This window comes from Candoia aspera, chromosome 15 (assembly GCF_035149785.1).
Source record: "Candoia aspera isolate rCanAsp1 chromosome 15, rCanAsp1.hap2, whole genome shotgun sequence".
Taxonomy (NCBI): domain Eukaryota; kingdom Metazoa; phylum Chordata; class Lepidosauria; order Squamata; family Boidae; genus Candoia; species Candoia aspera.
The window spans coordinates 1,419,431-1,445,521 of NC_086167.1; the positions used below are offsets into that span (position 1 = coordinate 1,419,431).

The 26,091-nt window shown below is 52.4% G+C and overlaps 1 protein-coding gene across 2 annotated transcripts in view; it reads right to left on the reverse strand.

The window, feature by feature from the left end:
• The window catches only part of SPECC1L (sperm antigen with calponin homology and coiled-coil domains 1 like), a 113,921-nt gene that overhangs the window by 27,570 nt on the left and 60,260 nt on the right, over nucleotides 1-26,091 (reverse strand). Inside the window, exon 16 of one of the 2 annotated variants that reach the window (XR_010068758.1) lies at nucleotides 24,410-25,911. Coding sequence is in view for 1 of the 2 variants with exons in the window: in XM_063315883.1 (XP_063171953.1) it covers nucleotides 25,822-25,911 (90 nt within the window). In the remaining variant the exon portion in view is untranslated. Of the gene's footprint in view, nucleotides 1-23,463; nucleotides 25,912-26,091 lie in introns of those variants that run through there. The other variant, XM_063315883.1, reaches the window with a different exon arrangement.

A 26,091-nucleotide genomic window follows, 5' to 3' on the forward strand; every position in this document is an offset into this window, starting at 1 on the left:
CTCTCCAAAGCCAGTTGTGGTTCATCTGCCACCCCCCAGAACAGGCTGTTCTGCCGCGGTTCTTGGCAGTATTGGACAGGATTGTCTCCTCACAGCTCGGTCAAGCAACCCTGCATGTTCCTCTGAACTCCAGGGGGAGGGGAGGCGTTTGTGCCGAGCCCAACAGGCGCGTCTGCATCGGGGTCTCTGAGCCGAGATGCACGACTGGGCTGCTTCGGAGCTGGTTCCTCCTTCTCCTTGGCATGACTGCAAGGGGAGCCCTTGGCTGTGCCACAGCAGTCTTCTTCCCTCCCTAGCTCTGTTCCCAGACGAAGCCTCATCTCCCCGCACCCACCCAAGGAGAAGAAGAGAAGTGGGGCTGGGCAGGCGTGGAAGTCAGACCCCTGGGCTGGGATGGCTGTTCCCAGGGGAGGAAATGCCATTCCGGCCACCTTTGGAGTCTCTCCCAGGCCTTCTCATCGCTTGTCCTTTTCACAGCACAAAAGGCTTTTTTGGGGGTGGGATGAGAGTAATTGGGAAAATGCATCATGAGGAGAAAGAGAAGGAGCTTTTCTGAAGCCCCCTACCCCAGGAATAAAAATGTCTTCCTAGGTCATTCAGGACAAAAGGAGGAAGGAGGAGGAGAACAGCGCCCCTTGCAATCTACAGCAGGGTTGCTCAACCTCAGCAACTTTAAGATGTGTGGACTCCAACTCCCAGAATTCCCCAGCCCACGCTACTTAAAGTTGCTGAGGTAGAGAAGCACTGATCTAAGGAACAGCCATACTGTGCTGTCCTAAGGATTCTCCTCGGGCCCCACGGGACACAGTGATGGGCCATCAAAATGCCAAGATGGGCCATCAAAAAGGGCAGTAAAAATGCCCAAGGGACAGTATTATTGAGGCAGCCCAGCCCTGCAAAACCGTTCCTTGAAATGTAAAACTGACTGTCCCCAGGGAGGCAATCTTGTGAGATCCCACAGCAACAAAAGCCATTTACGGATTCCCACTACGGATATTGGAGCTTCTTTTAGGCACTCAGTTTCACTTAAGACAAGCAGATGAGTCATGCGGTTAGCTGCAACCAACACCAGAGGTTTTCCTGCTAGTAGAACATCTGGCTCCCCATGTCAGAAGTTGTGGTCATGTGAGGTCCTCACTTAACAACAGCAACTGGGAGAGCTGGAATTGTCGTTGAGTGGTGCAGTCACATGACATCGCACTTTACGACCATATCGCTTAGCAACACCAATTCTGGTTCCAATTGCCATCATTAACTGAGGACTACCTGTATGGCAATACAGCTAGTCCTCGACTTACAGCCACAATTGGGACCAGAATTTCTGTTGCTAAGCGATGTGGTCATAAAGCACAACCTCATGTGACCACGTTGCTTAGCAATCCCCATTGCCACCATTAAGTGAATTTCACCGAGGTCCCACCCCAAGCCAAGCCATTCCTATGAGGAACTGCCTATTCCCCCCCATCTCTGCCCTTTTGGCCACCCTGCACCCTGACGTGGGGTGGCAAGCAGCTCCAGAACCGCTTGGTTGTGGGGCTCCTTGCCACGCTGCAGCTCAGGGGCTTCTTGGCATGCCACAGCTCTTCCAAAAACCTTGCCAAGAACACTGCAGGGGCTCATCCAGGCAGTCACCAGGAGCCAGCACTGACTCACAGGTGCACTCACGTGCAAACACTCACACACAGTCACACATCTAAATAGGCTGAGCTCCCATCTCCCAAATCCTGTCAAGTTCATTTTTGGAGGAGGGAAACCAACATTCACAGTGCTCTGATAGGGCAACGAAAAATAGTTGCATGCAGCCCTGATATCTAGCTTGTCTATCCTTCCTGAAAGCAAAACAATGTAAGTTTTGGGCCTTTCCAATCCAGGTGCAGACTGCGACTTGCCAATAGAACCAAGAATTGAGCGTGTGTGACCCAGAGGCCCTCCCGCTTTGTCCTGGCATTCTGGGCTGGGCCAAGGCACCAAGTCTAGTGTGGATTGGCTTCTCAGGAAATGGTCTGCAAGGTCAAGGAGAGTGGCAAGACAGGGTAGTAGTGATGCAGCCACTTTATCATAGTGTTAGCGCGCTAAATAATGATAAAAATAATAATAATAGTCACAGAAACAGAACATAAACATTCTCCTTTCTTTGCCACTGATTGCATTTCTAATCTGTTTCCAGTAATAAGAGGAAATTAACTATGAATATCCAGCCATTTCCCCTATGGCTGCTTGAGGGAGGATGTGCATCACTCTCTCCCAAGCTCTGCAATGCTCTGCTCGCTTCCCAGGGGCCGGCCAGGGTCCCCGGGTGATGCCCATGCCTTGCATGATGCGGAGGGGCCTTCCTCTAGCCATGGCTCCAACAGAGCCCAGTGGCAACACCCTTTTTTGTTGCCATCTCTTCCCAGCCCGTAAGACAGGCTCAAGTCATCCTCAGCTGTGCCAGAGTTATTTCCCACTTTCTGATCCTGTCCAAGGGCAGCTTCCAGGTGGGCAAAATCCACTACAAGGAAGTCAGCGGCTGCAGGGACTGGGGACAGAGGCAGGAGAGGGACCCACCCTGGGGACAGCCTACCTCACACTGTTCTTATCTCAAGGATGGGTGAAGAGCCCTTCAACTCAGCAGCCAGGAAAGAGCGATTCTCCAAAGCAGGAAGGTCCTTTGCAGGAAGATACCTGCCCTGGAAGGCTCCCATGGAGCTTCCGCAGGAGAACGTCCCTCTGGATTGACCCTCGTTTAGTGTGGCAAGGTTGGCATTGCTACACTGGTAACAGGAAACACAGCAGATTCACCTGCACTGAAATCTGAACTGTACTGTGCAGGAAATGCACAGGTTGCCTTTCAAAAGTATGTCTAAAACAGATTTATTTAGCCGAACTTTCATTGGTATGACTCAGAGGCTTAAATTGCCCCTGCCCCAAAGGGTTGTCTCTGTCATTCAGGACCTTTCAAAAGCCCCACAGAGCTTATGCAGCAGAACTTTCCTTTGGCTTTTGCCCACTAATCTGGTGTGGCTGATGGGGCCTGGGAAGTTCCCCATGAGCTTCTTTTCTTTAGGACATGGGACAGCTCAAAAGATTCTCTCACCTTATAGGTGGCAAATTTCCATCTGAGTTAACTTTATGGTGGCTCATCACGTCATAGGAAAAAGGGGGTGCTCCTGTCCACACACTATGATTCATGCTATGGAAATGGCCCCTCAACTATTTATATGGAGATACAACCTTGGAAATCTCAACCACTCGGTCTCCCTGATTGTCCAGCTTCAAATGTGACCTCAGTGTTGATCAGAACTATGCTCTGAGATCAAGAAAAAACAGTGACAGCTTACTTTTGGTATAGCATCCTTTGATATCCCTGAAAGAGGCAGACCTCTTCCTATTGAGGTAGGGATGGGTCTCAAATGCCACCAAGACCCTGGCAATGCACACTTGAACCTCACATGGGACATCATATCTACTGTCTCCCATTGAATGAACCACCAGAAGAAGCCGGTATGCTGAGGGCCAGGTGAATCCAGGATCTCTTTCAAATCCTTGAATGTGGGTCCTAAAACCAGCTGTTGACCTGGATGCCAGATATTTGGTTGGCTACTTCCTCTAAGCACTTTTAATGCTGCTTCCCAGCTAGCTATATATACTGGCACAAATTCCCAGAGCCAGCTCAGGTCGACTCAGCCTTCCATCCTTCCAAGTTCGGTAAAATGAGTACCCAGCTTGCTGGGGAAGGCGACGACTGGGGAAGGCAATGGCAAACCACCCCGCTCTATAGTCTGCCAAGAAAACGTTGCAAAGCGGCGTCCCCCCCAGAGGGTCAGACATGACTCAGTGCTTGCACAGGGGACCCTTCACTTTTTTTCTACAGCACAGACCAGCCCTGACACTTCAGGAAAACAGGTACCTGTATGTGGACTTGGCTTAGCACCAACCCACCTTCTCACCAACAGATTCTTTGGGTTTCCCTCTTCTCACCATTTGTCTGAGAAAACCTTTTGAGGAGGAAGAAGGAGCATGGACCTCCTTTTTAAAGAGGAGCATGGGACGGGGTTATGGGGTGGATCAAGCATGCAATAATTAAAGAGCCTGGGACCGCCCAGTGAATGGAATTTAGATGGGGAGAGCAGTGCTCACCATTTTCTTGGTGTTGTGGCTGGTTAATGAATTTCAGTTTTGTAGAGGAAAATTATTTATTTTATTTATTTATCAAATTTGTCACCGCCCATCTCCTCCCACCAGAGGGACTCTGGGTGGTTTACAACAAAAGTAATCAATAAAAACAATAAATATAAAATACAATGCAATGTATAACAAATATAAAGACCATTAATAAATAACGATAAAGCTAAGAGTAAAAATTATGGTTTGTGTGCCTTAAGAACATGCTTGTTCAAGGTCTGGAATAGATACCCAAATGATACCCAGATAGAGATGATACCCAGTTATGTGTTTCCACCTGGGCCACGTGATGCTGCGGAGGTCCTGTCTCGGTGTCTGGAGGCTGTGGGGGTCTGGATGGGGAACAACAGGCTTCAACTCAACCCTAGTAGGACCAAGTGGCTTTGGGTTTTAGGATCTCTTGGTTCTGGGGACCTTCCTTATTTTGTTCTGGAATGGGGTTGCACTGCACATTTTGGGAGTCCTGCTGGACTTGCAGCTCCTGCTCAAAAAGCAGATGGCAGCCATGGCCAGGAAGGCCTTTACACAGCTTTGTGTTGTGTGTCAGTTCCTGGACCGGGAGGCCCTGCTCACGGTCATTCATACCTTAGTCACTTCCCGACTGGATTACATTACTGCAATGCTCTCTGCATGGGGCTGCTCATGAAGAATATTTGGAAGCTTCAAATGGTGCAAAATGTAGCGGCATGGGCAGTTACGGGTGCTGATCATTTGGCACATGTGACACCTGCGCTCCACAAACTGCACTGGCTACCGGTATGCCCCCAGGTACACTTCAAGGTGCTGGTGGTTACCTTTAGGCCCTTCACTGTCTCTCCCCAGTGGTGTCTACCTGTCCCAGGCATGCTCCGGGTCCCCTCCACGAGAGAGGCCATCTGGCAGGGCCCAGAAAGAGGGCCTTTTCTACTGTGGCACCTGCCCTCCGGAACAGCATCTCTCCCGAGGTCAGACTCGCCCCAGCCCTGCTGGCCTTGCGCAAGGCCGTAAAACCTGGCTTTGCCATCCAGCCTGGGGCTGGCCCTGATAGCATGGCTGAGCCTGTGTCGTGGCTTGTGTGAGTTGTTAGCGGGTCGTCTCCGCCGCTATTTTTGTTACTTAGGTTTTGAATTATTTGTTGAGTCTTTACTCTGTTTTGGACTCAACTGTTAGCCACCCAGTCATGGGTATGAGGTGGGAGGCCCTATCAAACAAACAAACAAACAAACAAAGAAAGCACAATACTGGTTTCAATAAAAATGAAAAAATAAATGAAAAAATAAAGTGGGCCTGCCCCCCTCCTTCCCAGAATGTCCCAATACTTAGAGTCAAGCTGAGGATCTTCCAGCATATCAAGATATGGGGAAGAAGAGAAGAGAAGAAGAGAAGAGGATTAAAAAGAAAAAAAGGCACAAGAAGATCAGCGGCCTGTGAGGATCCCCGGTCCAAATGCCTACGGAACATGGACAACACATTCCTTTGTAGGCAGTACAAGCGAGAGAGCTGTTGCTGTCCGGGACTTGCAAAGGGCTCCGTAGGAACCCCAAACGTCTCACGGCAGCACAGTCCTGCTCACTACAACACCATGCAGGTTTCTGCTAGCTGGGGAAGCAGCCAGAAAACCGACCTATCCGAACTGACCCTTTCAGGGCCCAGAGGGAAGCCAGCATTGTCTTCATGTGGGACAACCTTTGCTTGGGGCCAGCCTGGCAGCAGAAGGCGGGCTCACACCATCCTCCCCCAGCAGCCCTCCTGCGGCTGGCAAAGCAGCCACGAGAAGGACAGACTTCCTACCGTGATTCACATTATTTTCTTTATCTTTCTTATGCAATACACCAGAAATACACAACCTGCAACCTTGCTTTGTCGGGGCTCTTCTGCAGCTCTTCAGCAGGGATCCCAGCGGGTGCTGTCCTTTCTGCGTGCCCAGAAAAGCCTACTTTGCTGCATCAGTCTCCAGTCGCTTGGCTTCTCATTTAAACTGAGTGTTTTTCTCACAATCCCCATTTCCCCTCTTTTCCATCCACCTTCAACTGGATTTAAGGTGCCCAAGTTCCTGGGGGTGAGTTCAGAGACAAGAGACGCCCCTCCCCGCCCAGTTTGGCAGGCGGCTGCGGCTGGGATCTTCCCGGGCACAAAAGGAACGAAAGGGGTGGGAATGTTGCCGCACTGGCCCATAGTGGCCCTCCAAGAGCAGAGCCTTCGCACAGACCCAAGAAAGCAGGAGCCGCTGCTGGGCACCAAAAGCCCAGGAGTGAAACCTGGGAGGCTTGCAAGGCCACCCGCTGCCTTTAATCAACAGGGCACCCTCCTGCCACTTCCCCCGCTCATCAGCATACCCCACCCACGTTCTGTACGTCTGAAGTAGGTTACCTCGACTTGTGTCTCCATCCCAGTGAAGCCTTCCAAGGACTTGGTAAGGACAGCCCTCTCTGCCAGAAGCCGTGGCTTCTGTATGGGAACCAACCCTGTGCAAAAGTCGGGGTGGGGGCAATACTGCTCCTCCTCTGGAAGAAAGTGAGGAGGCCAGGGGCAGAGACGCAGACCTCGCGGAGAGGACGCATCAACCACCACCCCTGAAAGTTCCTACCCCATGAGATGCAACATGGATGCCCCTCTCCATTTGCCACCTTAAAACAGGGAAGCAGTGAACGCAAGAGTTCGGTGTGCTGGTTTTTAAGGGCAGTTTGATCCAAGAGGCTTGTCCCAAATTCCCTGTCCTGGATCTGTTGCTACTGGTGGGCCCCGCTGTTGCCCAGCCCAGCCCCCCTCCCACAAAAAATGGAGACTTGTTGCCCCCCACTGTACAAGAGGCTGAACGTCAACCCGGCAATTTCTCTGCGAAGTTGAGATGCGGAAGAGCTGAGAATGCCCATCTCCAAAAGCTGAGAACGTGGAGGGTAGATTTCTGAGCAGCCCCTGCCCAGGATGGTGAGGTATGGAAACCCTTTAGGCATCCCCAGGGCTGGGCTGCTACTCTGCCAGGCTTGTGCTAAAAACAATCCCCCATTTTTGAAAGTGTCTCCCATGTGGTCCCCCCAGAATAACTAAGGCTGGGTGTGGAAAAGAGGCCCTTTGGGGGAGAGGGCACCCACCCTTGGGACAGGCATCTTGGGTGGCTGAACTGGATGTCTTTTTGGCAAAGATGTTCTGCTTTGGCAAAGACTCCAGGCTTGAAGCAGCGGCAAAGATGTTTTCAGCTGCTGTTGCTTGTTATTTATTGGTTTCGGCTCTTCTTCTAATCCTGGATGTATTTTACAGTAAAGCAACAATTGCACAAAGCCTTTTGGTGCCTGGAGCCCCATTTAACATTTTTTGATGGCAGATTTTTGGGGAGGGGGTTCTTTAATGAAAAAAACCCTGCCAAATTACTAGAGAACTCATTCAGCTGGTTAAGAAGCCAGGCTACTTTAGGACAGGCTTTAGTGTCTGTGGGCTTCTTTTCAGCAGTAGTGGCTGGGGGGCTCCAGGGTTGCAAAAAAGGGACTTTGGGATGCAAACGCATTCCAGCCACCCTAGGGCTCAATGGCACCAGCCAGGTAAACTGGCCCCATGTTAAAGTGCCTGGATGCTCTGGCATAAATCCAAGAGCTGAAAGGCCCCCTCTAGGCCAGGGAGTCCCAGCCCCTGCTCAGGGCACCAGACTGAATTAAAGCCTCCTAGATAGGGGGCCCTCTGCCTCAGCCCATCCTGAGAGTGGACCGGGTTGGAACCTGCCTTCCTTCCTTAAGCCTTCTCCCTCCCTCATCCTGCATCCCTTGCCAGGGCTGAACAGGCCCAGCTCCCCCAGCCACACTTCTCGGATTTTGTTCCAATCGCCTCTGATGCCCTTCCCGCCTCTAACTGGCAAGCATTCCCTTCCACTCTTCCCCAACTCATTCACCAAAATATCAAAACGGAGGGAACCCGGGGCCGATCCTGCAGCGCCCCCCCCCCTGCTGACACATGCCTCTCATTTGAGGAGGAACTTCCAAAGGGCAAATGGAAAATACCCGCCCTTTAAGATGCCAGCAGTCCCTCAAAGCCTCATTTGGGAAGGCTGCGCAGTACATTTGGGGGGAAGCTGCACCCCACTTGAGAGAGGTGCTTGTCTTTCACACCAGTCCCAAAGGCAGAGGGGCACCCAGAAATTTCCTGAGTCCTCAGGCACATTCGGGGTGGGGGGTAAGGGAAAACTCCAGAGCACCCCGGGAACAGAGGCGGCCTCTCCCCTGAAGGGCCCAGGCCAGCAGCTGCCGAAGGGGAGCCCCTTTCAGGTTGTCCGGGCTGGTGCCTTTCAGCCTCTCCCACCCTAAGACAGGATCAGGCCGATCAGCACGTTTTCAGCAGCCGACAGAACCAGGATTTACCACCTATTTTTAGCAGGGCGGGTCAGCTTAACTTTTTGTTTATTTATTCGCCCTTATTTTGGTCGTTAACGGCCATGGGGGAGGGAGAGGTTCTGTCTGGGGAGTTGGGGGGGAATTAACCTCTCAGAGACCCAACAGACCTTTTCCCTAGATAATCTGTCCCTGATTTCTTGCTCGTCTTCTTTGTTGTCTTGCCACGGAGATCGCCCCCCCCCCCCCGGCGTTCTCCTCAAAAGGAATTGCCGCTCGGGTAGCTCCAGGGCCAAGCGGGCATCCTCGCGGGGTGTCCCGGCCTCCCGCCAGAGGCGGCTTCCCAGAAGGCGCTCCTTCCAACCGGCGGCCGCTCCGGACCCTCTGTCCCGCCCTGCCCCCCCGCCGCCGGGCAGCTGGGCGCCTCCACGCCCCGCCCCGGGGATGCGGGCAGTGCCGGGGCCCCGCGGCCTCCCAAGGGCAGCGGGAGTCCCAGCCTGGCCAGGCGCCGCGCCTCCGGAGGGCCCCGCGCCAGAGGCTCTTCTCCCCAGCGCCAAGCCCAGCGCTCCGGGGTCCCAGGCGCCCTCGCCTCCCGCCCGCCCTCCCAACCGGGATGGCCATTTACGGCGGCGCGGGAACGGCGGCGCAGCGCTCCGAGATTCTGCTGCTGCTGCTGCCGGGCTGAGCGAGGGAGCGCGGCGGGGGGCTCATGCCCTCAGCCCCCAGGCCTGGCATCTCAGCCGCGGTCCGGCCCGCCCAGCAGCAGAGCCCGGCGAGCGGCGGCCCTTCCCCAGCCCAGGGAAGCCGCGGCGCTTTTCGCAGGGCGCCCCCCCCCCCGACGCCTCTGGGCCCCCGAGACGCTCTCTCGCCCCGAGGGCTGCAGCTGCCCGGCCCGTGCCAAGAGAAGCCCCGCCGCATCCGGTCCTCGGGAGGAGGAGGAGAAGGACCAGGAGCAGGCGGTACGTCGAGGGAGCGCCGGCAGTTGCCCTTTCTGGGCGGACGAAAACTTCGCCGAGGGGGCCGAAGGGGCCCCCGTAACCGCGGTCCCGCCCCTCCGTCGCAGCCTTCACAGTAGCCCCGCGAGGAAGGCCGCCGGAGCGCGAGGGCCACCCCAGCCCCGACGGGGATGCCGCCGCGGACTTTCCGCCCCGCCCGCAGCCGCCGCCCGCGCTCACCTGCCCGCCTGCCCGCTGCCGGCCGGCCGGCCTCCTCCCGGCGCGCTGGCTGCCCTCGGCTCTCGCTCGCCGGCCCGGCCCGGCGTGGCCCGGTCTGGCTCCCGCCCCGCCCCGCTCCGCCCCGCCCCGCTGGCCTCCTCCCCCTGCCCGGCCGGGCCGTGCCTCCGTCCCCGGGCACCGGGCGAGGCGCGGCGCGGCGGGCGCGCCCTCTGCTGGCCAGGCGCGGCGCCGCGTCGCTGCCCGAAGGGCGGACCAGCCGGACTGCTCCGCGGTCCTTACCGGACCCAGCACCGGCACCGGCACCGGCCCTCAGAGGCTCCGGAGCGCCCGGCCGCCCTGCGCTGCCCGCGCAAGATGGGGGGAGGCGCGCTCCGGCGCTCGCCGGGCAGCGGCGGAAACCCAAGCCGCGCGGAGCCACGGCGGGCAGCCCTGCCCTGCGGGAGGCGGGAGCGCGGAGGGAGGCGGACGGAGGCGGACGGGCGGGCCCGGCGGTGGGCATCCCGGGCCGAAACTCCCCTGGCCGGGCCGGGTTAGGGTCCCCGGGAGAGCGCGGGCACAAGGCGCCTTTTCAACGCGGCGCCACTGCTTGGCGAGGGCTCCGTCCAGGCGGAGGGGCTCGGCGGCGGCGGCGGCGGCGAAGGGCGCGGGACGAGGCGGGCGCCCCCGAGGGCTGAGAGCCCCCGGGCGAGGCTCTCCGCGCCCCATCCTCAGCTGAGGAGCCTTAGGCGGTGCCACAGGAGGAAGGTGGCGGGGGGGGGGGGCGGTCTTGACTGGCCACTGAAGCCACAGTTTAGGAAGAGACAGGCTAACCGGCGATGCTGACGGCCAGGCCCTTAAGGGCAGAAAGCTCAGGGTAAGGAGAGGTTCTCCGCTGTCACACACCAGGGAAGGTGAAGTTCCTGGACAGGACCTTGAAGTCCCTCAGGAGGAGCAGAGAAGACAAATGAATGCCCTCTCTTTGAAGAAGAGGCATGTTATGGTGGGTGACTCCCTCCTGAGAAGAACCAGGGCCGTGTGTGTGTGTGTGTGTGTGTGTGTGTAAATGCTGTCTTCTGCGTGCCCATATCCAGGCCGGCCAGCGCCGGCCACCAAGACTCCCTTCCTAGTGATTCATGAAGGCAAACTTGGAGAGAATGACACTGCAGTTAAGGACCCTGAACAGTCTCTCCAGAGTTAGGAGGCCTTGTGAAGAGAGGAGAAGAGAAGGAGCGGTCGGGCGTAAGAGGCGGAACAGAATCCTGGAAGTAAGCAAGGGGCTACCTAGACGGCATCATTCAGAAGGGTTGGGGTTCCTCCACCGCGGACTGTGCCAGGACTCCTGTCAATGTATTACAGCAATGTAAGCCTTAAAGAATGAGCAGGGAAATATAGTAATATTAAATAATTCATTACTGATCTCTTATTAGCATAGAGGCCAACAGATCTGTGACAGTTCTACACCCGTCAAGCCCTCGGTTGCAGGCAAACTCAAGAAGCAAGAACAGTGCAGATTTCCGAAAGGGATCTTTAATGCTGGTCAGGGTAAGAACGCAATCCTGAAAGCTGTGAAAGTACATTCCCAGGCAGACTTACAGCAAACCAGTTCAAGCAGAGCCTCTTTGAAAGGCTTCCTTCGCACGGCCCCCACCGCTAGACTGGGCTGTGTCTTCTCACATCCACCTGGTTGCCACACTCGCCAGTCATCGTTCAGTTGGACATGGTCTGGACCAGGAGCTTTCCCCAGTGTCACAGATTTAATTGTCTCTATAGTTTAATGACAATGGTTCTGCCAAACTGGATTTTATGTTCTTGAGAAATTTCTTCCTTATCAATCGCTCCTGAAACTATTGCAAAATTTGTTGTTCAGTTACAGAACGATCTGATTTTATATCTAAATATGTAAGTGAAAAACCTGGTGATTAGTAGATTCTGTGTCAGTATATAACTGACCTTCTGTGGCTTGAATTTCAGAAGTAACATTCAGGTTTATGGTTGTTGTTATTGTTGTTTCACCTGATAGGCTAAATAGCTTTCTAGCTTTCTCACCAGATTCCAAATATTTTTGCTTGGTAAATTTCAAAAAATATTCCACAATTTAGAAAAAAATAGTTTCCTTCTTAATATATTCTACAATATCTTATGAAGAATTCAAATACCATATAAAAATAGTGAATTTTAAGGTTTTATATTTCAATGGATAGAAAATATAGTCACATGGATAGAAAATATAAAAATATATAACATGTAAAATGATTAAGGGAAATATTTAAGGTAGAAAACAGGACATTTGGAATTGAACAGCACAAGACAATTTGAAATTGAACTATGTACAAATGATGAACATGTAACTGCTAAAATATAGAAACTTTTGTTGAAATTTGAAAATGAAATATTGGAGATGGCAAAAATTCAAAAGAAGATAAAATATGTCAAACAGAATCATTTCAAAAATGAAAACAAGCCAGGGGAACCTGACAACTCAGAGCCAGTTTGGTGTTGTGGTTAAGGCACCAGGCTAGAAACCAGGAGACCCTGAGTTCTAGTCCCGCTTTAGGCACAAAGCCAGCTGGGTAACCTTGGGCCAGTCACTCTCTCTCAGCCCCAGGAAGGAGGCAATGGCAAACTACTTCAAAAACTTTGTCAAGGAAACTGCAGGGACATGTCCAGGCAGTCTCCAAGAACTGGACACGACTAAACGTATTATACTGTATATATGTATATATACAGAAAATCTGAAGCTGCAAAGACAGAATTACAGTAGGAACATGGAAGGTAAGAAGCATGAACACAGGAAAGGTCAACACGGTGAAAGATGAAACGAAACCACCACAGATTGTCATCTTGGGCATCAGTGAATTGAGGCGGACTGGGATCGGACACTTTCGGTCAGAAGATCACACTGTTTATTACTCAGGACATGGAAAACAGAAGAAATGTTGCTTTCATCGTTAGGAAGGGTATAGCAGGAACAGTTCTTGGCTACAATGCAATCAATGACCGAATAACGTCAATTAGACTTTGTGGGCAACCCTTTAATATGACGATAATTCTCCATCCACTAATGCAGAAGAAGAGGAGGTTGATGACTTCTGTGATCAGTTTGAAATGGGCAGAACACGCAAGAAAGATGCACTGCTTGTGACTGGAGTCTGGAATGCCAAAGTGGGAAACGAGGAGGAGGAAAATGTACTTGGATTGTATGGCTTAGGAAACCGAGATGGAGCAGGAGACCGACTGACCACTTTCTGCCGCTCCAACGATTTCTTCATAGCTAACACTGTCTTCAAACAACCCAAACAACACCTCTATACATGGACCTCTCCAGGTGGAGTGCACAGAAATCAAATCAAATGGACTCTACTGTTGCTAAAAGAGGTGGAGGAGCTCAGTTATAGCACCAAAGACATGGCCAGGTGCTGACTGTGGAACAGATCACGAACCGCTCATGTGCAAGCTCCAAGTTAAGCTAAAGAAGAAGGAGAAAGCCAGTGAGTTTCCACAATATGATCCCAAACCCACCATTTTCAAGGAATCCCTTTGGAGTCCTGAACCTCACCGATAGAGAACCAGAGGAATTATGGAATGAACTTAAAGAAGTCGTTAAGGATGAATGTGAAAAGAGACTGCCAAAATGAAGAAAGAGAAGAAGGCAAACTGGATGGCAGAACAAACCGTGGAAATTGCCAAGAAGAAAAGAGAAGCCAAAACCAAAAAAGACAAAAATCTCAGAAAGGAACTTAAGAGTTTCAGAGAGCTGTTAGAATATACAAGAAGCAGTATTACAACAACATCTATAAAGAGATTGGAAACCGACATGGAAAAACAAGGAAAGTCTTCCGAAAGATCTCTGAACTCAGGAGGAGGTTCCAACCTTGAACTGATATGCTGAAGGACACCAATGGACAGATAGTAACTGATTCAAAGAAGATCAAAGGAAGACAGAAGGGGCATACTGAAATACTGAAATGTCAACATCCAAGGTACCCTAGGAGATATTCCCTTCTTTCAAGAACCTCTAGTACTAGAAGATGAAGTTAGACCAGCACTCTGGTCATTACAAAGTCAGAAGGCTAGAGGAACTGATGGAAGACCCACTGAAATATGGCAGGCAACAGAATAATCAGTCAAGGTTCTAACTGTCATGCCCCGTTCTAAGGCATACATGCCCTACAACGTGATCATGCCTTCCTGTTGGGAGGGACAGGAAGCATGCATAGGCTGCCCCCCTCAAGAACAGATTGCACGGGTGGCACGCCCAAGGCCGGGCGGCCATCAACATAATCACCAGCCACTCCAAAGGGCCCCAGGGTATTCACCTGGGGCGCACACAGGAGGAGGATAATGGCAGTTGGACGGCCCCACCCGAATCACCCATCAAGAGGGCCGGGAACGGACACACAGACAGGGGGGGCGGAAAGGGGCAAGGCCTACACACGTGTATATAAAGGGAAGGAGCCCAACATGTGCTCATTCCCGTCTTTCTCTAGTAACCGTATCCTTCTCAATAAACCAGATTTCCTTAGCCAGCCTAAGTTCGAGTCTGCGCCTTATTGGGGAGAAGCTACTCACCACATAAAGACGGGAATCAAAAAATTTTTTTTTCTCACTAGCACCTTTCCAGGTATTCCTGTGAGGGAAGAACGCAGCAATGACCCATCTCCTGACGCAACGTGGCGGAGGCCCAAGAACCAGCGTCGGCACCCCAACCTTCACAGAAGGGGCCAGCGGACGCCAGGCAGGGGAGGAACCGAGCTGCAACCTCACCTTGACGCCCACCGATGAGACGCTGCCGGAATGGGTTACCCTCGACGGCACGGGGGATTCCCTGCCCGTGATCCTCAGGGCGGCATGGGAGCCGTTGCACGCGACCTCAACCAGTGGCAAGGATCGGCGGTGGAGCAAGCAAGCCATGGGAGGCCTCCTGGAAGATGCAAGCGACGGGGCCACGGAAGCGCGCCTGGCAAGGATCGAGCGGCTACTCCACGACCTGGTGCGGGAACGCGGAGGCAGTGAAAGGGGCGCCAGCAGTGCATCCCCGCCCCCACGTGATTCTGCAGCATGGCGGTGGCAGCGGCAGGAGGAAGCCGAGGACGCCGACGCTTACCGAGCGGAGGAGGAGTTCCCCCCCCCTTCGCAGGGCGTCAGCTGGGAAGAGGCCTATGACGAATCGAGGGCAGCGAACGAGGTGAGTATGGACGGGGCAACGGAAGCGTGTCCCCGCCCCCGCTCGTCCCCAAAGCATGGCAGCTGTGGCGGCAGGAGGAGGCCGAGGGCGCCGGCGCACACGGCGCAGGGCTGCCGGGGAAGGGCTTTCCCCCTCGCTCTTTTGCAGCTCGTCAGCTGGGGAGAGGCTGGAGACGAGCAGAGACGGAGCCAGCGCCACCCGGAGCCTCGAGGGAATCCCCATGCTGGAACCACAGCGGCCTACCGGAAGTAGGGATGGCGGCGCGCCCGGCGGGGGAATCCCCGCCCGAAATCTTCGGTGCGGCGCGGGGGCCACCCCACGTGCACACAGGCAGTGGCAGAGGCCAGCGACGGAGCGAGCAAGCAACAGGAGGTGGCCCAGAGGACGCGCGCTGCGGAGCCGAGGAAGCGCGCCTGGCGAAGATTGAGAGGCTGCTCCAGGACCTAGCGCTGGAGCGTGGAGGCAGCGAATGGGGTGAGTATGACCGGGGCGCCAGAAGCCCGCCCCCACCCGACCCCGAAGCATGGCAGCCACAGCAACAGGGTGTAGCGCGGCAGGAGGAGGCAGAGGACGCCGGCACACACCGCGCAGGGTTGCCGGGGAGGGTTTCCCCTCCCCCCTCTTCTGCAGCGCGTCAGCTGGGGAGCAGCTGGGGACAAGGGGAGCTGAAGCCGGAGCCACCTGGAACCTGGCTAGGGGGACCCCCGCATCGGAACCACAGCTTCGCACCGTAGGAGGGAGTGAACAAGCACCCAGAGGTACCCTGGAGCCCACCAACGATGGCAGTGAGAGACCTAGCAGTGAAATTCAATGGCAACCCGGCCACGCTGTCCTTCTTTTTGATCAACGTGAAGAACTACATGGTGGAATACGGACCCTGCTTCCGAACGGAAAGGGGAAAGATCAACGCTATTGCAAATAGACTCAGAGGGAGGGCGGCTGACTGGTACATCCACCTATGCCAGGCAGACGCTCCAGAACTCAAACACGTGGATGCATTCCTCAACGCCCTGGACTGCCATTTCCGAGACCCCCTCGAGGCCGAAACAGCAAAGAGAGCTCTACGGGGAATCCAGCAAGGGCAACGCTCCGTGGCTGGCTACTCCAGCGAATTTCAAGCACTTGCGGGCAAAGTGCGGGACTGGTCACAATCCACCCTCACTGAAAACTTCAAGGAGGGACTCAACCTAACCACTTTAAGGTGGGCACTGAACCGGGACGACCCCGCCACCCTTCGCGAATGGATTGGACTCACGGGGAGGGCGGAGAACGCCCAGGAGACCTTTCGGCATGTCCAGAGGTCCCTGCAACCCACAGCAACGGCAAGAGGACCCTGACCCAGCGGCACTCCAGCAAGACAGACACCCCGGCCCTGGGGGGAGGAACGAGAGCGCCGGTTTGCCCAGGGACAGTGCTTCCTGTGCGGCAAAACGGGCCACAAGGCGGCAACCTGCCCAAACGCAAAGCCACCAGATCGGCAGAGACGAGCAGCGAACAAACCGGCCGCGACAGGAAAAAAGACCGCAGCAGCCAGTGGAGTAGTAGGCGTAAAAGCCCTACATTACTCCACTGAAGGAGATGACGGCGAGGATGGCGAGCCGGCGGGAAACGCCAACCACCTGCTTTAGGAAGCACCACGAAGCAGGTGGAGCCGAACAGCGGGCGCAGCAGAAGCTGGGTGAGCGATGACTGCCCCACCTTCTATGTAAAAGTCAACCTGTGGAGCGAGGCCAACTCGGTCAACGCATGGGCCCTCATTGACTCTGGCTGCTTGCGGTGCCTCATGCACCCGAGCCTGGCTACCGACTTAAAGCTCCGCCACCACCCGCTACCGCAAAGCCTCACGTTCACTCAGCTGGACAGCTCAGCCACGGGGGGGGGGGGGCGGTCACCCACTGCACCAAAAACGTGACTCTGCAGCTCGGCAGCCACCAAGAGAGACTGCAATTCGTGGTGGCACCAGTCGGCCACCCCCTAATAATTCTCGGGATCCCGTGGCTGGTGCGCAGGAACCCGCACATAGACTGGGCGACCAGAACCATTACGCTTCCCGATGGCAGCTACACAGCATCCACGGGTGAGCAGGTCCCCCACGCGGCAGTGGGGAGGGCGACCTCCACAACGGTACACCCAGTCCCAGAGCCCCTGGAAGGCCTACCCCCCCAGTACGCAGATTTCGCAGACGTCTTCGGGGTCGAGGCGGACAAGCTCCCCCCCCACAGGAAAACGGACTGCTCCATACAACTGATCCCGAACGCACCCCTACCTAAACCGAGGATCTACCCGATGTCCCAGAGAGAGCTGTCGACATTGCGGGAGTTCATCGATACAAACGGCGCGGGGTTTTATCGAATCCGCAAACTCGCCCGTTGGGGCCCCGGTCCTCTTCAGGAAAAAAAAGGATGGCACCCTGAGGCTATGTATGGATTACCGGGGCCTCAACGCAGCGTCCATTTCTAACAAATATCCCATGCCAATCATAAAAGATATCCTCTCCCATTTGGCCAAGGGCAGGATTTTCACAAAACTGGACCTGCGTGAAGCATACTATCACATCAGAATAAAGGAGGGGGACGAGTGGAAGACGGCGTTCAACTGCCTGTTGGGAGCATTCCAGTTCAAAGTCTTACCCTTCGGGTTGGCAGGTGCACCTGGGGTCTTCATGCAGTTGATCAATGAAGTCCTGCACGAACACTTATACAAAGGCGTCCTCGTCTATTTAGACGACGTATTAATCTACACAGAATCAGAGGAGGAGCACGAGCGCCTAGTGAAACAGGTACTCAGGAAACTCCGCAAGGCCGGACTATTTGCCAAACTCTCCAAATGTGGGTTTCATCAATCCCAGATCGACTACCTGGGGTACAGAATTTCAGAAAGAGGTGTCGAGATGGACCCAGACAAAGTCCAAGCCATCCTGGCATGGGAACACCCACGCACAAGAAGACAATTACAACGTTTCCTGGGTTTCACGAACTTCTATCGGGCGTTCATACTGGGCCTAGCAGAAATTGTCCTGCCCCTCACCAACTTGTTACGTACCAAGGGTTTAGGGGACATGCGCAAGTCACACAACCCGGGAGCGCTCCTCAACTGGAGGAGATGCCAGATGGCCTTTGAGCACCTCCAAAAACTCTTCACCACGAAACCGGTCCTCCTTCACCCCGATCCTACGAAGCCCTTCGTGGTCCAGGTTGATGCTTCCGACTTCTCGATCGGGGCAATACTCCTACAGAAGGATCCCAACGACCAGCTGCAGCCCTGCGCGTACCTCTCCCGCAAGTTTTCCGAAACAGAACGGAGATGGCACATGTGGGAGAAGGAGGCTTTCGCCGTCAAGGCTGCCCTGGAGGCATGGCGACACCTATTGGAGGGAGCTGCCTGCCCCTTCGAGGTCTGGATGGACCACAAAAACTTGGAAGCTCTCAGTACCCCAAAACGGCTTAGCCCCAAACAAGTCTGATGGGCGCAGTTCTTTAGTCGTTTCGATTTCAAACTAAAATTCATACCGGGGAAAAAGAACTTCCTGGCAGACACCCTCTCCCGCCGGCCACAAGACGCCAGCCAGGCATCCGACATCGTCGGAACCGTATGGACTAACTCACAACTGGGCTGCCCAGCAATCACACGCAACCACACGGAAACGCAACGCACCAAAGTGCAACCACCAGCGAGGGCGGGGAGAGGCTCACACATCCCCTCCGATATACAACAACAGTTTGCCCAGGCACTAGACACGGACGCCTGGCTGCAAGCAAACCGCTCCAATGTCACCGTCAAAAACAGCCTGGCATGGCGGCAGGACAAGCTATACGTCCCGGAACAACTGAGGCCCGAAATCCTGCGGCGATCACATGACAAAACGGCTGGCCACTTCGGATTCGTTAAGACACTGCACCTCGTCCGACGACAATTCTGGTGGCCTCTACTGCGGAAAGACGTAAAAGACTATGTCACAGCTTGCCCCACATGCGCCAGGGTCAAGCGCAAACCGGGGAAACCTCAGGGTCTCCTACAACCAGTGTCAAAACCCTCACGCCCATGGGAGGAAATATCCATGGACTTCATAGTCGACCTCCCACCCAGCCAGCGAAAAACTGTCATATGGGTGGTAAAGGACTACTTCTCGAAGCAGGCGCACTTTGTACCTTGCGCCTCCACCCCCTCCGCGCAACAGCTAGCACGCCTCTTCCTGACCCACGTATACAGATTACACGGGACCCCCTCCAGAGTGGTCACGGACAGAGGGACACAATTCACTTCCAGGTTCTGGAAGGAATTCCTAAAGTTACTCGGCACCAAGCAAGCACTGTCCACCGCTTGGCATCCCCACACGGACGGGTCGACGGAAATTCTGAACTCCACCCTGGAGCAGTTCTTACGCGCCTTTGTAAGCTACCAACAGGACGATTGGGTAGACCTACTCCCCTTCGCAGAGGTAGCATACAACAATGCCGTGCACCAGAGCCCGGGCCACACCCCCTTCCGGGTGGTATATGGCAGGGAGTTTGTCCCCATTCCAGAACTCCCACAGGCAGACACTCCGCCCTGCTCCCCTGACGACTGGGCGACGCAGCTGGCCAACGTTTGGCCGGTCATCCAACTGGCCCTCTCCGAGGCCCAGGCAACATACAAGCGCTTCGCAGACAACCACCGAGCAACACAACCAGACTTCAAAGTGGGAGATCAGGTCTACCTCTCCACGAAATTCATCAAATCCCCACAGCCCTCGAGGAAACTGGGGCCCAAGTTCATTGGCCCATTCCCGATCCTGGAGCGACTCAACCCAGTGACATATAAGCTAGACTTGCCACATAACCTGCGACGAATACACCCGGTTTTTCACTGTGCTCTGTTGAAACAGGTCGTCCCGTCCAAATGGCACAGCGACCCCCCCCGCCTCCTCCCATCATGATCGATGGACACCAACACTTCGAGGTGAGGGAAGTGTTAGACTCCCGCAAGCTCTGCGGCACCCTCCAATACCTGGTCCGCTGGAAACACTTTCCCCATCCAGGGTGGGTACAGTCCCGACACGTCGCAGCACAAAGACTCGTAAACCGTTTCCACGCAGCCCACCCGGACAAGCCAAAGCCATGACTTCCTTGGGGAGGCAGTATGTCATGCCCCGTTCTAAGGCATACATGCCCTACAACGTGATCATGCCTTCCTGTTGGAAGGGAGGGGCAGGAAGCATGCATAGGCTGCCCCCCTCAAGAACAGATTGCACGGGTGGCACGCCCAAGGCCAGGCGGCCATCAACATAATCACCAGCCACTCCAAAGGGCCCCAGGGCATTCACCTGGGGCGCACACAGAAGGAGGATAATGGCAGTTGGACGGCCCCACCCGAATCACCCATCAAGAGGGCCGGGAACGGACACACGGACAAGGGGGACGGAAAGGGGCAAGGCCTACACACGTGTATATAAAGGGAAGGAGCCCAACACGTGCTCATTCCCGTCTTTCTCTAGTGACCATATCCTTCTCAATAAACCAGATTTCCTTAGCCAGCCTAAGTTCGAGTCTGCTACTCACCACACTAACCAAGCTATGCCAGCAAATCTGGAGAACACCACAGTGGCCAACCAATTGGAAGAGGTCAACCCAATACCCCAAAAAGGAGACTTAACAGTGTGCAGACTATTGTACAGTATCCTTAATTTCACATGCTAGCAACACAATGCTTAGGATCATCCAACGCAGATGAGCCCTACATGGAAAAAAGGATCCCAGATGTTCAAGGTGGCTTTAGAAAAGGCTGAGGAACGCGAGACATTATTGTTGATGTACGCTGGATAATGGAGAAAGCCAAAGAATATCTAAAAGAACACAGCATTTGCTTCATTGATTGTGGAAAGCCTTTGACTCCATCAAGCTGTGGAAAGCACTCAGGAAAATGGGAATCGCAGAAGATCTCATTGTCCTCATGAGAAACGCATGGACAGGTCAGGAAGCCACAGTGCGGACAGAACTTGGTGAAACGGACTGGCTCCAGGTTGGCAAAGGAGGGCGACAAGGCTGCATACTCTCCCCTTATGTATTCAACCTGTATGCTGAATATATATCAAGGGAAGCTGGATTGGAAGATGAGCATGGTTTTAAAATTGGAGGAAGAAACACCAAAAACCTGTGCTATGCTGATGACACTGGCCTGATAGCCCAAAATGCAAAGGATCTACAAGCCCTGGTAATAAAAGTCAAGGAGCACAGTGAAAAAATGGGATTAAAATTAAATATAAAGTAGACCAAAGTAATGAGAACAGGTACAGCAACCAGCCTTGGAATTGACAAGGAAGATATCGAAGTGATGAAGAGCTTCAGCCTTTTAGGATCAACCATCAATAGTAAACAACAAGCAGTCAAGAAATACGCCACAGACTAGCACTTGGTAGAGCAGCCATGCAGGCCTAGGAAAAGATATTCTGATGCCGGGATGTGTCTGTTCCTACAAAGATCAGAATCGTGCAAGCCATGGTATTCCCTGTGACACTCGATGGAAGCGAAAGTTGGACTTGAAGAAGCAGGATAGGAAGAGTGTTGATGCTTTTGAACTTTGGTGATGGAGAAGACGCCTGAGAATACCGTGGGCAGCCAAGAAAACAAACCGATGATAATTGAATAAATCAGCTCAAGAGTTCTCGCTCAAGGCACAAATGACCAGGCTCAAATTACCCTACTTCACATGGGAAAATATGTGGTTAAAAGGGTTGAAATTTACATTATGATCTCAAGGAGAATTTTTATAAAATGATGTATTGTTGGTACATGACGCCAGAGAAATTATCTAGAATGTATAAAGGCACTTCAAGTGTATGTTGGAAATGTGAACAGCATGGACATTTTATCATGGTTGGACATGTAAAAAAGCTAAAAAAATTTGGATTCAAATACATACTTTGATACAGAGGATTTTAAAGATCAACATTCAATTGAAGCCAGAACTTTTCTTTTTAGGATTAATGGTTAGGGGAAAAAAAAGTTAGAAAAAAGCCAAGGAAGATTCCCACATCTATGTGGGAAAAGCACTGAAGACATTGGAGATATTTTAGAGCGGATACTCCTAGGATAGCCCTGATAAGAATCTTGTCCATCTTACCTTCTAATGATGGGGGAAACCTAGTTGTTACAGAACTAGATTAAGAATCATTCCCCACAAGCTGCCTCTCTTACTCACCCTAGATTTGCAAGTAAACTGACAAACTCAAAAATTTCTACTTTTAGTTTCCAACCGAAAGAAAGCTGGGATTTCAGTGTACCGTTTGAATGCTACAAAAACTCAAAAGATATTTCAGACATCAGCAAGCAACAATTTATACAAATAAATACCCACGGACTGATAGTAAATCTTGGAAAGTGATGTAGTAATTGCTCTGCTGAGCATTTTACTGACTGCCATGGATCTAATTATCTCACAGGGTTCTTAAGACTGTTTCTACTATAGTTGTCAGCAGCGCAAGACTTTTAGAATCACCATGCAGACTGGTGCAAAGCACTTCCCCGCAGAAAATTCAGTGCACCATACTGGCAGCTCACATTTATGGCAGGGATTCCTGCTAATGGGGTTCGACTTTTTAACCATCACTTCTCAACAGTGGTTCAAAATTGCAGAAAGAACCTACCCTGGTGCATGGGTGCTGGTAAAAACTTTCCATACTTGGTCAACTGCAGGTGCTCCTGAAGATGAGGACCTAGAAGTGTTCCAGGCTGGGGGATGGCCCAGAGATGACCTTCATTGCCATGATGAATGCTGTGTGGAAGGAATGCACCTGGGGGAGTGTATTCCTGCTTTTGTTCCTCACACCATTGCTCAAAATATCCCCCCAGGCCTCCAGAAAGCTTTGTCATTTTCCAGCCCTACCTTGAGGACAGGTGCCAGAATGTAATTTTGGGTGAGTATGACTCCCCTCCATGGCCTTGGGCTATGGAATACTACAGGGTCCTGTCCTGTCCCCTTCACTTCTTATGAAGCTGCTTGGAGTGGTCATCTGAAATTCTGGAGCCTGATGCCATTTTTATCGGGATGATCTATTTATGTCTCTCATCCTCAGGGTTACTGGCTTCTGTGGGAAGCCGCTTGGACCAGACTGTGCTTTGGGTAACAGGAACGAACTAAAGCTAAATCCAGACAAGCCTGAGGAATTGCTGGTGGGTGACGATTTCCATCCAGTCAGAGACTGAACTGGCTTTGGATGTGGGTTGCCCTCCCCTTGAAAAAGCAGGCTCACCATTTGGGGGCGTGCTTGACTCTATGCTCTCCCCGAGTGCTCAGGTGAGCCGGGCGGCAAGGAATGAGGCATCTTCTTCTGTGCTCCCATGGCAAGAACAACACAGGCAAAGAAGAAGAAAGGGGGCAGAGAACCGCAGGGGAGGACTAATGCTGAGTTCCAGCTGCAGGGCCTGTTCCAAGGCCGCTAAACCGTAAGTACCTCAACTCCTGTTCTGGCTGCACGGCCGTAATAAAGATTAATCATCTGAACAATCTTAACTGGACAAAAACACTGAAGGAGAAACATCGTGCCTCCCTCTTCTTCACTACTGCTTTTTCTCTCTCCCCCCTCTTCAAGGGATCTTAGTAAAACTTCCCCAAATAGTAATGGGGAAAATCAAAATACTGAAATACAGGATGACTTACTGAAATATAAAAACATCAAGCACACTGGCTGTTTTACAGCATATTCAAAATATTTAATAAGACAAAAGTAACAAGAATATACTTTAACATAAGTTAGTTGGTTTTTATAAGGTGGCTAAAGAATTCAAGAATGCTTAAATAGATAATCTCACGAAGAGTTTCCCTGTGAGCTGTTCTTCCGCTGTAGAAGCAGCAGCTTGTCTTTAGGCTCTCTTCACCCTTGAGAGTGCTTGCCTTGATCAAATCATGTTTTTGTGTGTGGGAGGATCTGAATTCGATCATCAAAAGTTACAGATCATCACTGCAAGAAAGCAGGACGGGGGTCCTTCCACATCCCCCCGTCACCGACACCTCCTTTTCCACCCCGCCTGCCCCCCTTGAAGCCCAGAGTGAGAATTCCTGGAGAGGTTTCTGCTTAAAACTCCTCACTTTCCCTGGGCCACAATAGGTCGGCATTTGCTTAGAAGAAAAATAAAGGTCTTTTAGGATGCAATAAATCTGGGGGGTTGGGGATGGGGGCACGAGGCATCACAGGAGTCTCAAAGAAGGGACTTAGCGGCCTTCCTTTTCCACCACATCCAGAGAGGGTTAAATGGTGACGATGACCTGGCTTCAAAGTCTCATTTTAAGACAAACAGAAAAACGCCTGGGGGACGGGTATAGAGTAAGTTCTACTTGTATTTTCTGCAATATGATTCTCTGTGGTAAGAACAAGGCAAATTCATCAGGATTTGCAGGAATCCTTGAGGAAAACCAGAAACAGAAATTGAGCATTTACATGGGGAACCTGCTAGGCAGCTTAGAGTTGTGACATTTGTAACATGTTTTTGCACTGTGGATGACATACAAGAGACCAGCAAAGGCACAAGAAAACCTCCTTGCTACATTCTCCAGAGTTCATTTTGACTTGCCTCAGGACAGTTTGGTTTAATGCCTGTCCGGGGAGCTTTCAATGCTAAATTTTGGCACTGGATTACATTCTTGACAGCTCGTACACCAGCAACATTCAGAAGTGTCCTTGAAGAGTGCCAGGCACACAGAAGAATGCAAAATTACATCTAGTGGGGAAAAGCAAAGTACATTTACAAACAAAAGGCAACAGACTTTGTTTTTAAAAAGGAAGGCAATGCATTTTCCTCAGAAGCGAGCAGATTGCCACTTGGCGCATCCAGGAAAGTGAAGGTGGCTGCAGATGCCTCCTTAAATTGCCCAAGACCGAATTCTAGAACTGCGTCTTCTCCAAGTCATCCCGCTGCTCTACCAGACACTCCATGGGACCGCCGGGTCTTTGGCGCTGGGCTTGAGCTGCGGCTCCTCTCAATTCAGGGCCAAGTAAGGCACTTGCCTCCATTCGCAGCGTCAGGCCGGGCTGATCTGAAGTCATGGGAGAAGCCTCCCGAGTTGTTCTTCCGTGTCCTCATCAGCGTTAATCCCACTATTAAACTAAGATCAGTTTTAGTCTAATAAGTATAGCCTGCCGAGCCCTCCTGCAGGGCATGCGTCATTTATTTAAATAAGCTGCCCAGGAAACCCACAGAAACCCCTTTAAATTGAACCCAGTATGTAGCAGCAGCAGCAGCACCAGCAGCTGCTGCTTTTACCAGCTAAGCAGGTGAACAAGCTGCAAAGCTATCTGCACACCCCATAGGGGCAAGACCTTATTGCTGACCATTTTTTGAAGAGCTTATCCTGTCCTGCGACCCAAACATCTTCATCTGAAACAAGCATATCCAGAGCACTACCCGAAAGAAAATTCACAAAGAAAAAAAGTTAATTCTTCTGAAAGCATTTTTCCGAAGGAAAGGTCAGCCTATCTCCTGAAATTTGGGGACAATCTACATGGTCTCCCAGATTCTGCCTGTTAACTAAGGCAGCACCCTTTCTTACAATCGACGCTCCGGAAGAGGCAGCGTTAAGACACGGATCCTTCGGCCGAGTGGGACTGCTGCTCTTGCTTGCCGCACGTGGCCCAGATTTGACACCGTCTCCAATCAGGTGAGTGGCAAGCACCTTTGCACTTCTTTTAGTGGAAGAGATGGACACAGCATACGGCTGCGACAAGGTTATGGTGAGCTGCTGCTTCTGCTCTGGGGGGCACTGTGGTGTCGCAGAAATAGTATTTACTGAACCATTAGGAATATTTTCTAAAGAAAGGTCTTTGTGATACAATCAGACCACCTTCTTTAGTCATGTGCTTTCTGCAGCTTATATTCAATTTAGTCTCTGGCAAGAATAGGACGAAATCTTTGTAACACTTAATCTGGAGTTTGCCCGATCCCTCTGGCAACTAAACCTGGCTCACCCAACCGACCAGAAGGGTTCACCAGAAGAGGCCAGCCAGATTTAGGGTACAGTCTTGAGTTTGTGCTTCTCCTCACTGTTTCTGCTCTCAGGTTTCAAAGTATTTGTAAATCGCTGTGACATACAGCATAACGTTCTGCCAGTCTGGACGCTCCGTTCGTACCATTTCATTAATATCCTACCAAGAAAACAAGAAAACAAAAGACAGAAATATAAGAAGATCCTAGTGGCGTAGAAATAACTTATTCCCCTCTGACTGTAATAAGGTTGTCTATAACAGAAATAACATTAATAAATAAAAGTGTGCAGGGTCTGCCTCTAATGTGTATCGTTTGCCTGTACGAGGAGTACACGGTGT